We start from the raw sequence: 14,398 nt of genomic DNA, 5'->3' as shown, positions 1-14,398 counted from the left end.
AATAATTGAGGTAACCTTTTTCTCATTCGATTGTCATCTCAGGGAAATCTGCTTAGGGGCTGTCCAGAAATGACGTAATATTTTTTTCAATATTTTTTACCTCTTACTCTTTTTAGTCAGAAAAAAGTATCACACTTCACACGGTACTCTCTTCACCTTTGTCCCACCATCTCACGTTATATTAAATGAAGGTATACTAACAGCCCGGAAAATGCTGAAGGTCATATTTCAAATATAATTTTTTAATTTTTAACTGTGTGTTTTTTAATAGTATTTGATATAAAAAAGAAAACAATATAAAATATTAAATTTGATATATATATACAGTCAAACCCCGCTATAGTGAAACTTATAGGGACTGAAATTTTGATTCACTATTACCGGGAGTTCACTATGTCCATTCCGCAAACATATTAAACTAATGATTCCTTTTTATTATACATTATTTAAATAAATTACCAATAAAATAAATACAAAAATGACTGAAAAATAATACGTAGTAATAAAAAATGCGTTAACTTATATTTTTTATTACTCTTCGTCTTGCGTACAAGAAAAATTAGTAAACTTTAGATGATGCAGGGAAAAATTTGTCCATACATCTGCTTGGGTAGGCCTTTGTTTCGGGATGGAAAAATATGATAAAAAAAGCAAACAGGAGAAAATACTTATTGCTACATTCCACTCTCTATAGATGGTTTTAAAAATCAATATAAGTATTTATTTTGAAGTAGACACTTCAAAATTATTAAAAAAAATCAAGAAAAAAAATCAATCGAAGACAGAAAAAAGTACATAATATCCAACTTCCTCACTTTATGAGTTCACTACATCCAAAAAAATAACATTATACGTGTATAGCAAGGCACGGGACCAAACATTTCGTTCACTATATCCGGGAGTTCACTATAAACAGTGTTCATTATACCGGGGTTCGACTGTATATATATACATAAATTTTAATTTTCACACTTTATTCAGTTATTTTTAAATTCTGCTAACTTGTTGCTCTTGGTGTAGTAATTGGAGTAATGCAATCCAGTAGCCATTATTAAAAGAGGTTTCCAGTTTGCTTTTTTTAAATAATTTTTTTATTTGATATGATTCAGTATATTTATAATATAATTTCGATGGTTTTAAAGAACTAATGATTATAATTAGTAAATATTAATGATTGTGATGATTAGTAAAGATTATAATTATTAATTAATTACTTCAAAATATTATTAAAACTAAATCATTTCAAAAGCACATTTCAAATTATATTGCTGCATTAAAAATCGTTTTATATTAATATATAATACATTCAAATGTATAATACATATATACATTCATACAATATATAATACATTCAATACAATATATAATACATTCAAGTTTATTGAAAATTGAAAGGAAATTGTATTTTCCTTCACCGCTGAAAACCTGTTTGACTAAACAAATCACAATTTTAGTAATCTCTCTCTTTTCTAATTATTTAATACGACAAAATAAGTGGTGTAGCTTTTTATCTTACTTTATCTTCAAACTGACAAAGATTCAAGCGTTGGATAACAATTTAAGCATTTAGTTAAAAAAAAAAAAAGAAGAGAAAAAGCGCAAGGACAAAACTATCTAAATTCATTTTAAAACTGTTCTTTCATGAAATATGAAAATAATAAAATGACTCCTTTAAATTTTATCTTTGTTCAAGGCGCTTGCGTAGAGTGACGTCACAGGCAATGATCGACAACGATTGGCTGCTTTCGCTGGTCGTAACGTTGTAGTAATTTAAAAATCATTTTCTATATAATTTACTTAGGTTATATTAATTAGAATTTTTCAATGAAGTTTTTCAATTTCTTTCATTATAAAATGATATTTATAACCATGCATACTGCCCATTAACTCGAAACGTTTCCTAATGTTATCAAAACTGTTTAGTGATGATATGATTTGAAGTATTTTGTCTCAATAATTTAGTATATTTGTTGCTCACAATTTTTAAATAAGGATCCGCTAAACGGGGAAACTCATAATTACGCCTTTTTTAACTTTTGTTTCAAATACAAATAAAGTGAGACTAGTTAGAATTGTTCTTTTTAAAAAAGTAAAAGGAATACTTAAAATCAACTGAACAAACTAAATATTTTATATATTTTCTTACATTTGATAATTTTATAGACTTTTCAATAAATACTACATTTTAAGCAAAACATGCTAGATTCGATATCATTTGAAGGAAAGTATTCGTTTTTGATAATTTATTCATAGTAAAGAAATTATTTCCTTATATTTTTTTTCTCCATTAAATGAAAGTTAAATAAAAGCAAAAAGGATAAAAAGTTGTTGTCGTGCAAAAATTTCCATCTTTCAAATCCAATAACTAAATTTTGATATAATCTATCTTTTATATTTTTTAAATTAATTAATGCTTTTAAAGTTATAAAAATTCCCAAATATCTTTAAATAATTTCAAAATACGATTTTGTTTCCAGATATTAATTATTTAAATGTAGCAATGTTAATTACAAAACCGGAAATAGGGTACCAAACAATCTACGGAAATTGTTAATTATATGTTTAGTTCTCCTACCAGAGAAACGTGATAGATTTAATTATCAACAACATAGATTTAATTATCAACAACATTCTCTTTCGGGAACTGCTCACTTCCGAAATCCAAATATAATTCTGAAAAATTCCACAACCCTACATCGCTAAGTCATTCTTTATGGCTACAAGGGAAACCTCAGCATGGTGATAAACGATTCAAGAATTACATTTTCCTATGATTTATTAGATTGTTAGCAAATGTAAAACCCAGATTCCGAAGATAAGGTACTGGACAGTTTCGAATTCTCCTTCCTCCGATGTAGGTGATTGCAGCAGTGCTGTCACTGTTAAACAAACGACACTAAAAACAAAATGAAATAACAAAAAAGTAAAAAAAATCGCTCCATACCGATTCATTTCTAAAATAAAAAAAGGATAAAATATATGTAAAGAAAAAAGAATAAAACGAAGTGGGGGTCTTTGAGATTTGGGAACGATTCTGCTCCTAGATTGATGGCACTTGAAACAAAATTACATCCCCGGAAAGACACGTTCGTTATAAATGTCTCCTGAATTCTGCCAACCGCTTACGATAATGGGCTGGAATGCTTTGCAGTCCAAATGGCGACCCATTCATCTATGTCTTGCAACTTGACTTGACTTGCTGCTGATATTATCTTCTTAATGGTTGATCTTCTTCACACTTTACCGTAATTGTACCTGATGAAGAAAGTTGATGAAGATAGGTAAGTTAAAGACGCACTTAATTGACGCCTCAAGAAGTCCAATGATAGTAGTTACTTACAACAATCGTTTAACCTATGTAATTTCTAATTTATAGTCTGTTATAATAAAAGTTAAATTATTTTTTAATCTCTATAGACATCTCCTTTGGTTTTCCAAATAGTAGCTCTACTTTTATCTTTTCATAATTGTGTCTGATGAAATTTGATAAAGATAAATAAGATTAGGTACTTATTTAGCGTATAAGTTAAACCGAAGTAGTCCTTACAATGATACTCCTTACAATGATACTCCTTACAATGTTTTAGGCACAACTCATAATTTTTGCACTTTCTTTTCTTTAAATTTAAGTATTATATATTTTAAAATTATGGAGCCCTCTATAAATTTCATTCATGTTTTCCAAAATATTCCTAAGAAGTAAAGTTGATGAAGCCAGAAAAACTTAAAACTGACTTACTTATTTAAAGAACCGGAATGTTTTGCAGTCTAAATGGCGACCCATTCATCGATATCATGCAACTCGTCTTGACTTCTGCTGATTTTATCTTCTTAATGGTTGATCTTCTTCCCACTTCACAGTAATTGTACCTGATGAAAAAAATTGATGAAGATAGGAAAGTTAAAAACGCACTAAATTGACGCATCGAGAAGTCAGATGATAGTAGTTACTTACGACCATCGTTAAACTGAAGTAATTTCTAATTTATAGTTTGCTATAATAAAAGAGAAATGATTTTGTAACTTCTATAAATATAAAATAGTGTCTCTATTATAGTAACTTCTGTAAAATAGTAGCTCTACTTTTATTTTTCTTGTAACTGCGTGAGATGGTTAGATGATAAAGATAAGTAAAATTGATAAAGATAAGTTGAATTATTCGCATCAAGGCTCAAAATTAAGTTATATCAAAGTAGTATATGTTCTATACAATAACTTAGGCATAATTCAAAATTTTCTTTTTTTAAAGTTTTGTATTAATTATTTTTAAAACTATGGAGCCCTATATAAATTATTTCACATTTTCCAGTAATTATCTTAAAGAGTAAAATTGATGAAGTTAGGAAAATTGAAAACTAACTTACTACACAAACTAAAAATTGAAAACTAACTTAATGCTACCCGTTTTTCTATGTCTTGCCACTTGACTTGCTGCTGATATTATCTTCTTCATGGTTGATCTCTTTCACATTTTATCATACACTATAAAAAAAAATTTAGTGTATCTTAACACAAAAAATTGCGGTAACTCGTTTATTCCAAGGTGGTATAGATTCAAGAGCAGTTCTGGAAGTAGTGAAAAATCGAGATTGTTCTTTAGATTACTTGGTGTAAATCAGGTGCCACAATTTTTGGTATTCAGTTATATAAATATTTATAGTTGCAGTAAGATGAAATACACAAAAGACTCTTCAAAATTATTTTTTCGCGATAATATACCGTAAGAATCATTAATTTAGATGCCCATATGCATTTATTCTTGTAATGTAATTAGTTTGCAAATCTATGTGTCCAATGAAAGTAAATAAAGATAAGCAAGATTATTTGGTAGTAAAAAATTAGTAAGGCAAAAAATTAAATTGAACTATAGTAGACATTCCAAGCAACAATTTAGGCATAATTCATAAATAATTTTTATAGTAATTTATTTTTTTAAATTCGGAAGTTTTTAAAAAAATTGTATATTTCTTTTTAAACCTCATTAGCACTTAACAATAATTGCACTTAAAGCGTATTTTGGATGAATATATGACAGCTGAAACTAAGCATTATCCATAATGAGTCAGAATGCTTTGCAATCTATCTATGTCTTTCAACTTGACTTGCTGTTAACATTATCTTCTTAATGATATAAGTCACGCTTTCTCCTAATTTTACCTGGTAACGAAAGTTGATGAAGAAAAGTAAGTTAAAGACGCAATTAACACCTCAAGAAATTTAATAATAGTATAGTTCTTCACAACAATCATTTAAATTATGTAATTTCTGAATCATAGTTTTTTCAAGAATTGTTTTTATACATAAGAAACTAAATGCTTCAGAGGTGATATTTATAAGCTCTGAAGAGATGTTTCATTACTAAAATAAATTTCCGTTGTATACATTTTAGAAATTAACCAAATATGGTTCTTATTAAAATATATTCCCTTGTGAAAGACTCTTATGCACGAGAAAAAAATCATCTATATAACTGTCTCCTTTATACTGCTTTCCGATTATTATAACAGAAATGAATGTCCTTCAGGCCAAATAGCAGCTCATTCATCTATATTTTGGATCTAACCTAAAGCAGATAATGCTTTCTTAATAGCAGACCTTCTTCTTGCAAATGTACCTTATGAAGATAAATAAAGCATAAAGTTAAGTCAGTCAATTAGCGCTGCAATAAATAAAATAAAGGATCAAACTGTAATGTAGAGACTCATTTTGTTTCCTTGTAAAAAGGATTAAACGATTGTCTTATGTACAAATCAAGAAAAATTCACATTAGTATTTAAACGCGATTTAAATGACTGGTGGCTCGTATTATTGGCTCTCCTTAAGTTTATATAAATATTTATTTTGTTTCTTAACTTTAAACGGTCAGAAAGTTGCAAGTAGAGCTCCTAACCCTAAACAAAGTCAAGTTGAAAAGTGAAGTATCTGATGTTTATTGAAATCTAGCAGATTTGCTAACATATTAAACTTTTTTTTACCTCAATTAATCCTTTGAGAAGCGGTGGAATGAGCAATAAGTACTTCCCCAAGTTCTAACGCTCCGAGTTTATTTGTACTAAGAAGTCGCTTTAGTACAAGATGTACTATGAGAGTACCATGTTGAGGTCAAGTTCGTGTGATCTTGGGCAGCTAGAGTCAGAAAGGCTTGCTTTATATTTGATAGCGTGGGTAGAAAACGAAGAATCGAGAGTTCACGTATTTAAGATCAAAGTCCTGAAGAAGTTATAAAGTAATTTGTAGAAAAATTAATGTACTACATGATTATTTAAAAAATATAAAATGTCAAACTATTCCTGAATGAAGTATATTCTGTAATCTCTGCCTTTAATTTATTTTTATTAAATTCTTGTCATAAATGAAGTATAAAAACTAGGGTCTTTAGCGTGCGCAATATGGTGAGAAAAAAACAATAGTAGTTTTATGAATCGATATTTAAAACATCAGAAATCGTTTGATTACCTAATAAAACTTGAAGGCGTTTCTAATAATAGCCTTAATAGTCTTCTTCATAAATTTAGACAACCAAACAGGTTTTGATAATTTTAATCTCGACTTCATTATTTATAATTCGTCATGTTTTAATAATGTTTTTCTTTTCTACTGACTAAGACTAAGTTACAAATATATATTTTTTTCACTTTATTTCTTACAAAAATTCAAATGATATATATTAAGAGCGTACAATAAGGATTTCTGTGCAATATAATAATTTTCAAATCAAAAAGATTTAACCCATTTGTTCTGTATAATACACTTTACAATAACAAATGCAAATTTATAATTCATTAATGCAAATTTCTTAGTTCAGCAAAATAAAATTAAAACTCCTTATAAATCAATTTTTAAAATTCTTGTTAAAGTATTGATTTATTTATTTTATTGAACTGGAAGTCTTAGCTTAGCACAAATTAATTAGTGAAATTAATAGTTAGATTATTCGTAAATATCAAAAATATACTTCAAGTTTTTTATTTTATTAAAATTGTGTTTAAATTTCTTAGCTTAATGCAACTTTCTCAGTTTAATAAAACTTAATCCAGATTCCTTATTTCAGTAAAGCTTGATACAACTTTTTAGTTCAGTAAAATTTAAAGAAACTTCTTGCAATTAATTGTAATATTATTCCTAAATGTTAAAAATATTCTTACATTTCTTACCTCAGTAAAATTATTCTTAGTTTCTTAGTTTTATACAATTTTTTTTTAGTTTAGCAAAACTTTATCCCCATTTCTAGGTTCAGTAAAACATAATACAAATATTTTAGCTCAGTAAAATTAAACAAAAACTCGATATAAATCACTTTTTAAAATTCTTGTAAAAGTATTGAGTTATTTATTTCTTTTGACCAGGAAGTCTATTTATTTTTAATGGAACTGTTCTTTCTTAGTAACATTTCTAAATATTAGATTAGTTTGTTCTGCTATAAAAGAAAGTATCTTTACTCCAAAAACAAACTGATAAAGAATTTATTCCATTCTTTTCTTCCGTATGTCATCTATAAAACTCATCGTTTACGTTGGGAATTTCATCCGTTAACTAACATTAAATTGAGAACCTAAGAAATACCAGTGAACTGAGCCTTCGGGGTAAGGCTCTTTCTTTGCTAGCATTGGAAAAGCTAACAAACGAAAAGTTCACTAACAAATGAAAATTTGTGGTCGGAAACCACGTTCAAACTTTTGCTGAGTAAGGCTCAATTAGATCCTAAATTTAGCATTTTTTTTTCTTTCTAGATAAAAAAAAATTCTTCTAAAATCGTAAAAGAAACGTTGATCAATTTTACAAACTTTTTTGTGCTGAATTTTGTTACTTTTTCCTCGAGCAAAAAGAACCAATGTGGCTTCAGGTAATATGTAAGGTGTAAAGTTTCTAACATTTTCATAATCATGAGATATCATTGAATATGCTACGTTTTTTCTATTTTTTTCTAGAAAAATTTGCAGAATTAGGTTATTATTTTTTTACTTTTTATGCACTTTTATTTCAGCTAAACTTTGCAAAAAATTCAGCCAATTTTCGTTGCTTTATTCTTGTTTTTTTTTCTTCAAAAGAGTAGTACGCTTATTACCCCTCATTAATTTCAATACAAATCTGCCATTTCTTACATTTTTTCTTCAAAATCGCACAAAATATTGTGCTTAAATGTAATATATCCGCATAGTTTGCTTGTAAAACTATTACCATGAACTTCAGTAAGAAAACTGAGCAAAAATGGGTAAAACTATGTTTTCAGCACTTTTTATAATAACGAAGAATTGAGGTTAGATTTAATCTGTGCTATGTTTTTTGAGAAACAATACATACTTTTTGAAAAATAATTTCTATCTTTTTTCTTATTATGCAAGTTTTTTTATTTTATGGGTAAAAGAAAAGTTCCTAGTGCTTCCAGAGTAGAAAAAAGAAATTATGTTATTAACTTAACATGGAAGAGAACTATCTTAAGGAACAAGAAGTTCTTCACACGATATTTGCTGTTTACGTAGCATTTTTCTTCTGAAAGATGCCGTTTAAAAACTAATAGATATAATTTAATAATTAGTCTATCATGCAAAACATCGAATATTATCTAGAACTTGACGTGCTTGTTTTTAGACGATAGTGCAATAATTTGTAATTATCGTCCACAAGCAGATATTTATATTTTTATTTTCTAAAAAAAAAAATACGGTTATTATTTTTGTAAGAACGAGACTGTGTTTTGAAACTTCAAAAGTAGAATTGAATCATAAAACACTCTTCAAATCCTTATTTTAGTTTTTTTTTTTCTTATTCGGAATTTTTCGAGTTTTACATATTATTTCACATCGAATTTTTCCTCTGATTTAGGCCGTTCAATAAATAAATATAGATAAAAGAAAAATAAAAGCTACAAAATTACTTTAACATTTGGCTTGTCATTTAAGGGCACGCAATATCAACTAAAGTTTTATCTGCCTGCTTTTTAACTATTATTTCAGATTGCAATAATTTGTAATCAGCAACCCAAATTAGATCATTATTTTTTGTAAAAAGAGTCCATAGTCTTAGCATTCATGTAAGAAAATAACTTTTTTTCGAGGCATCAATAGTAAAATTGTATCTTAAAACATTCTTTGAAACTTTATTTCTATCTTCTCTCTTATTCAGCTGTTTTTTTTTTACCCCTATTTATGATAAGTTTCCAGTGCCTGGACGTTATTAACTTAATACGGCACAGAACTGCTCCTCGTGATAAGAACTTGCGTGTTATCTGCCTGTTATCTTTGCGTGTTATCTGCTGTTATGCACCACATTTTCCTTCATATGCATAACATTTAATAAGTAATCGCAGATAAAAGGTGAAATTCTGAAAATGCACTTAAGCGTTCAGCCTGTTTTCTTAAAGCATGTTGCATCATCCAGATTTTAATCTGTCCATTTTTGGATTGCAATTTCAAATTGCAATATTTCGTAAATATCATCAACATTCAAATCATATTTTTTTTAATAACGTTCCTCAACTTTATCATTCCTGTAAGAAAATGATTATGTTTTAAGACTTCTATACCAGACTTGAATCTTGTAATATTCTAATTAGCAATATTACAATCTTTTTTCTTATTCCTCTGGTTTTTTGACTCCAGTTTATGGATTAAAGAAGAGTTCCCTGTGTGATTTTATTAACTCAACACGGTGCAGAACTATATTCTGCAATAAGAATTTCTTCGCGTATGTTTTGCTGCTTCACACACTTAGGTTATTGAATAAATATTCATAAATAAAAAGTGAAATTCTAAAAATGTACTTTTATATTCGGCCCGCCTTCCTAAAACATGTCATATAATCCAGATTTTAATGTGTCTATTTCTGGACTATAATTTCAAATTACAATATTTCGTAATTATCATCAAAAGTCGTGTCATTCTTTTAAAAAAAATTACCCTCCTCATTTTTACTTCTCTCGTTAGAAAATTACTACGTTTTAAGAATACAATAGTAAAATTGAATCTTGTAACATTCTCTAAAACTATATTACCATCTTCAAACTATATTCTCTCATGGTTTTTTTCTACCTCAGTTTGTGGGTTAAAGATGAGGTACCAGAACCTAGATGTTAGTAACTTAATATGGCACAGAACTATTATACGCAATAAGAATTTCTTCGCACTTACTGTTTCACGTACTTACACTATTGAATGAGAAATTGTAAATAAAAATTTAAATCCTTAAAATATACTAAACATTCAGCCCATCGTTCTAAAACATGATATATCATGCAAATTTTAATGTGCCTGATTTTGGACTATACTTTCAAATTGCAGTAATTCCTAATTATCATTCAAGGTTAGGTCATTTTCTCAAAATAACGTTCCTTTATAATTCTTGTAAGAAAATTAGCATTTTTTAAGACTTCAGTAATAAAATTGAATCCTCTGAACTATGTTACCATCTTCTTACTTATTCTGCAGATTTTTTGACCCCAGTTTCTGGAGTAAAGATAAGTTCCCAGTGCCTAGATGTTATTAACTTAACACGGCGCAGAACTATCTTACGTAATAAGAATTTCTTCGCGTGTTATCTGCTGTTTCGCGTCGCATTTTTCCTCTTACTGAGGCCATTTAATAAATAATCTTAGATAAAAGAAGGGAAAATGCTAAAAAAAGTACTTTTTCCCGCTGAATTGCGTGGAACTCTCTGCATTTCAAATCGGAAAAATCTAGACTTTTATAATAGACACTCTTTAAATATTGCCTTTTCACAATCCTTACGGGAATGAAAAAGAAAAAGGCACTTTTCTTTGAAATGCGAATGAGTAATTTATTTATACCACAACGAAAAATTTTTCTTTTCTTTGATTCTCTCTGTTGCGTTCCATTTACACTGCATCTTCATGTTACGCGAAGATTTTTAAAATATTCATTCCTTTAAGAAATCAAGTAAGTATTCTAAAAAGGGTTTATATTGATTGTGTAGTTGCTCAGAAAAAAAACAGAGTTTTTTTAGAATAAAATCTTTTCTTTTATTCAAGATGGTAAAGTAGAGTATTTCATCTGATTTTATGAACGAGTAGGTTTTATTTTTCTTTCGTCTTTTTTAGCATAAAGATAATTAGCGAATAATCATTTTTTTTCGTTTCATTAAAATTTAATGAAATGTCGTTAAATTTTGACAAAGTGAAAACGGATGTTCTTTTTTGAGGAAAACAAATATTAAAACCACTTTCTATTCAAATTAATTTATTTACGTCGGTTGTCTTTTTATTATAGATGATCAAATTCGGTTGAGAGATAAAGTAATTAATTTTTGTGGAATTATAATTACTTAGTTTTACTATTATGTAAGAATCTGAGGCTTACTTCTGATTTTCATGATAAAGGGAATTACATTTTATCATTCATATATTTAAACTCAAGAAAAAGGGAAAGATAATTCATACATAAAAAAAAGTTATCTGTAGTTTTCAATGAAACTATTTCTTAAATTACTTTTCTTTATTGCATTTACGTTCAAATGTTTAAGTAAAATATATCCATAATCATCAGTTTCAAGTTTAGCTATAACTGAAATGACCTGTAAACCTGTGTTTGCCAGTATACCAGTAACAGAAAAATTGAGAAATATGTGTTGTGATAAACTTCGCAAACACAAGGATCTTTTGCTATTATATTAAACTTGCGTTACTGTTGTTGCTGTCGTAGGCCATTAAGGCAAGGAGTACGATTGTTCTTGTTACCCAGTGCCACCATCTATAGCCAAGGATTCGACTTCTGTCTCACCCATACGTCACACCCGTTTATAGGGTGAACCCATTCTTACATCCATGCGTTCATCCACAGATTTTAATTTCGACCTTAACCAGAGAACGGTCAATCTCCAAATCAGTAACCCCAGACGTATAATTTGTTGTGGAAACATGAAGGACCTCAAAAATTTTACGTGTACCAGTCACCATTTACTATACGAGGAGTCTTTGGCCTGCCACATTCGAACTTTGTTCTTACGAACGTGTGTCCAGCGCCCTACCAACCAGGCTATCCAGCCAATTTACGTTACTTAGATAATAATATATGTGATTTTTTTTTATCTTTCGAACATTTAAAATATCTAGTATGTCGTGGCAAATCAAAGAGTTGACTAGATTTTAAAGACAGAACTTGCTATGTTCAACAGCACACTTTTTTTCAACTTTGGAACACATGATTTTGTGATTCCAAATGATTGTTCAAAGTAAGGGCTATATATGTAAGATTATATTTAAACGCCATCTCGTGGTGGTATTGAGAACTTTTCTCGTAAAATTCCCTACCACTCTTATAAGTCAAACTTCCTAGTTAAGAGATAACTGGTTTGCGTTGTAGTAGGCAATTCTAAAATGTTATCTTTATCCCTGCCTGCATTATACATGACAATAATCCTTATCAAAAATGGCGATAAAAACATATACACATAGTGATCGCAAATTGACATTTATTTTTAAAAAAATTACGGAAACATGACAATCATCTTTGAAGTAGGTAAGTGTGCGAACACAAAACCTGTTTGATTGCGGTATGAAAAATGATGAACTGAAAAGCTATTATTAGAAACGTCCTAATTTTTCATATTGCTATGCAACTGGTTTCGTTGTTTTGTACACCCATCTTCTTTAATTGTGATTTGTCAGATTTAGATAGTTTTTTCCCCCTTCAATCCATTTACGACCCCATATGCATACTTTCTTGTCTTCATTTCTGATTAAAAAAAATTTAAAATTTATTCAGAAGATGATATTTATGGTTCACTCTTTTTATTTCTATAAACCAATTTAAATTAATAGAAGTAATGTGTATTACACGAAAAATGAAGCTCTTTCAAGAATGGAGAATGGATATTTCACACTATATATTTTTTGGTACTTTTATAAGCCCTGCAATTTATCATATAAAAACTTTAAGAGAATAAAATATACTCAGAAGAACACGCATATTAAATGTGGAATAAAAGTTTACCTTAAACGAAAAAAAAAATGAATCTATTAAATGCAACGTTACTGATAAAACTCAATTTTTTGACGAAAAAAATCGAATTATTGAACAAAAAAATTTTAAATCCTTCCCCTTACGTTACTTTTATTTTCTTACAAGGAAAACATTTGAGCTTTACGTGAAAAAATTTTAAACGAAGAATTTATTTTCGCTAACAAAATTCTTATGAATATTTGAGAGTTAAAGCGTTAGTAATGTTATCTTTTTTTAAAGGATTTCTACCGGTTATAGAGGGATCAGCAAGAGGCAACTACGGGATTACAGATCAGGTAGCAGCTTTACATTGGATTCAAGAAAATATTGCAGAATTTGGAGGAGATCCACAAAATGTCACCCTTTTTGGACAAGGACATGGAGCTGCTCTTGTTAATTTTCTTGTCTTATCTCCTATGGCGAAAGGTAAGATGTTTATTTTGAGAAAATAAATTCCAAAGATCATGTAACGGTAACCTCCCTGAAACAGTAACTTTGATTTACTATTTTAATTAGTTTTAAACTAAATTAAAACTAGAAAAATATTTTTAATTTCTTACAATTTTTGACCGTCGTTGAACAGCCGAACCAATTTTTGGGTTTACAACTGCAAATGTTCAACTACGTAGCTATTTCAATTAGTTTTAATTAGTTTTAAATTAAATTAAAACTGGAAAAATAGTTTTTATTTTTTATAATTTTTAATCGTCGTTGAACAGCCGAAACAATTTTTGGGTTTACAACTGCAAATGTTCAGCTACGTAGCCTTGTAATTTTAAGCCCAATCCAGAAGACTAGGGTTTCCATTTTAAAAGCAGTTCAAAATAGGGGAAAACGTGAATTGCGGAGCTGCAAAGCAATATAAAGGTTAAAAAAAAAAAAATTACAACTTATAGACATAACTGACTTGTAGTCATAATATAGACTTAGACTAACTTATAAAAGGCTCAAGGTTTTTTAGTTTTACAACTTTTCGACCACATGATCTGTACGCTGTGAAAGTCGCGTAGGGTGACGAAATAATATTAGAATAAAAAGAAAAGTTATTAAACACTGTTAGAAATTTCACTCTAAAATTACGGTAAAATAACCGGATGCAGTATATTTTCCAATTAACCCTGAAGTTTGCGTCAAAAAACATTTTTTATCTTTATAAGTTTTTACTTTATTTTGTAACCGTCGTTGAACAGCTGACCTAATTTTTTGGGTTTACGACAACTAATGATCAACTCCGTAGCCTTGTAATTTTGAACCCAATCCAGAAGACAAGGGGACTCCTGGATCAAGTATTGGGAAAATTTTGCCTTCGTGGAATATTTTTTGATGCAATTAACCCGCATCTGTGTTACATGGAGAGGAAGACCACGAGTACCTCCCACGGTTAACCTGAAGGCAAAGGGACTCTAACCGATGTTCCGTCTACCATTGAGGATATTTCACGTCAA

At 28.9% G+C, this 14,398-nt stretch overlaps 1 protein-coding gene and 1 long non-coding RNA gene across 2 annotated transcripts in view; one reads left to right on the top strand and one right to left on the bottom strand.

The window, feature by feature from the left end:
* Positions 1-14,398, top strand: part of LOC107448874 (neuroligin-4, X-linked) — a 310,204-nt gene that overhangs the window by 262,820 nt on the left and 32,986 nt on the right. Inside the window, exon 3 of the mRNA XM_071188081.1 lies at positions 13,194-13,379. Coding sequence (XP_071044182.1) covers positions 13,194-13,379 — 186 coding nt within the window. The remainder of the gene's footprint in view (positions 1-13,193; positions 13,380-14,398) is intronic.
* The window catches only part of LOC139427195 (uncharacterized), a 91,795-nt gene that overhangs the window by 54,943 nt on the left and 22,454 nt on the right, over positions 1-14,398 (bottom strand). Inside the window, exon 2 of the long non-coding RNA XR_011638331.1 lies at positions 3,740-3,870. This is a non-coding gene — a long non-coding RNA (uncharacterized lncRNA). The remainder of the gene's footprint in view (positions 1-3,739; positions 3,871-14,398) is intronic.

This window comes from Parasteatoda tepidariorum, chromosome X2 (genome assembly GCF_043381705.1).
Source record: "Parasteatoda tepidariorum isolate YZ-2023 chromosome X2, CAS_Ptep_4.0, whole genome shotgun sequence".
Lineage (NCBI taxonomy): Eukaryota > Metazoa > Arthropoda > Arachnida > Araneae > Theridiidae > Parasteatoda > Parasteatoda tepidariorum.
Note: the sequence above shows the minus strand (reverse complement) of the source record. Positions and strands in the feature narration are given on the sequence as shown.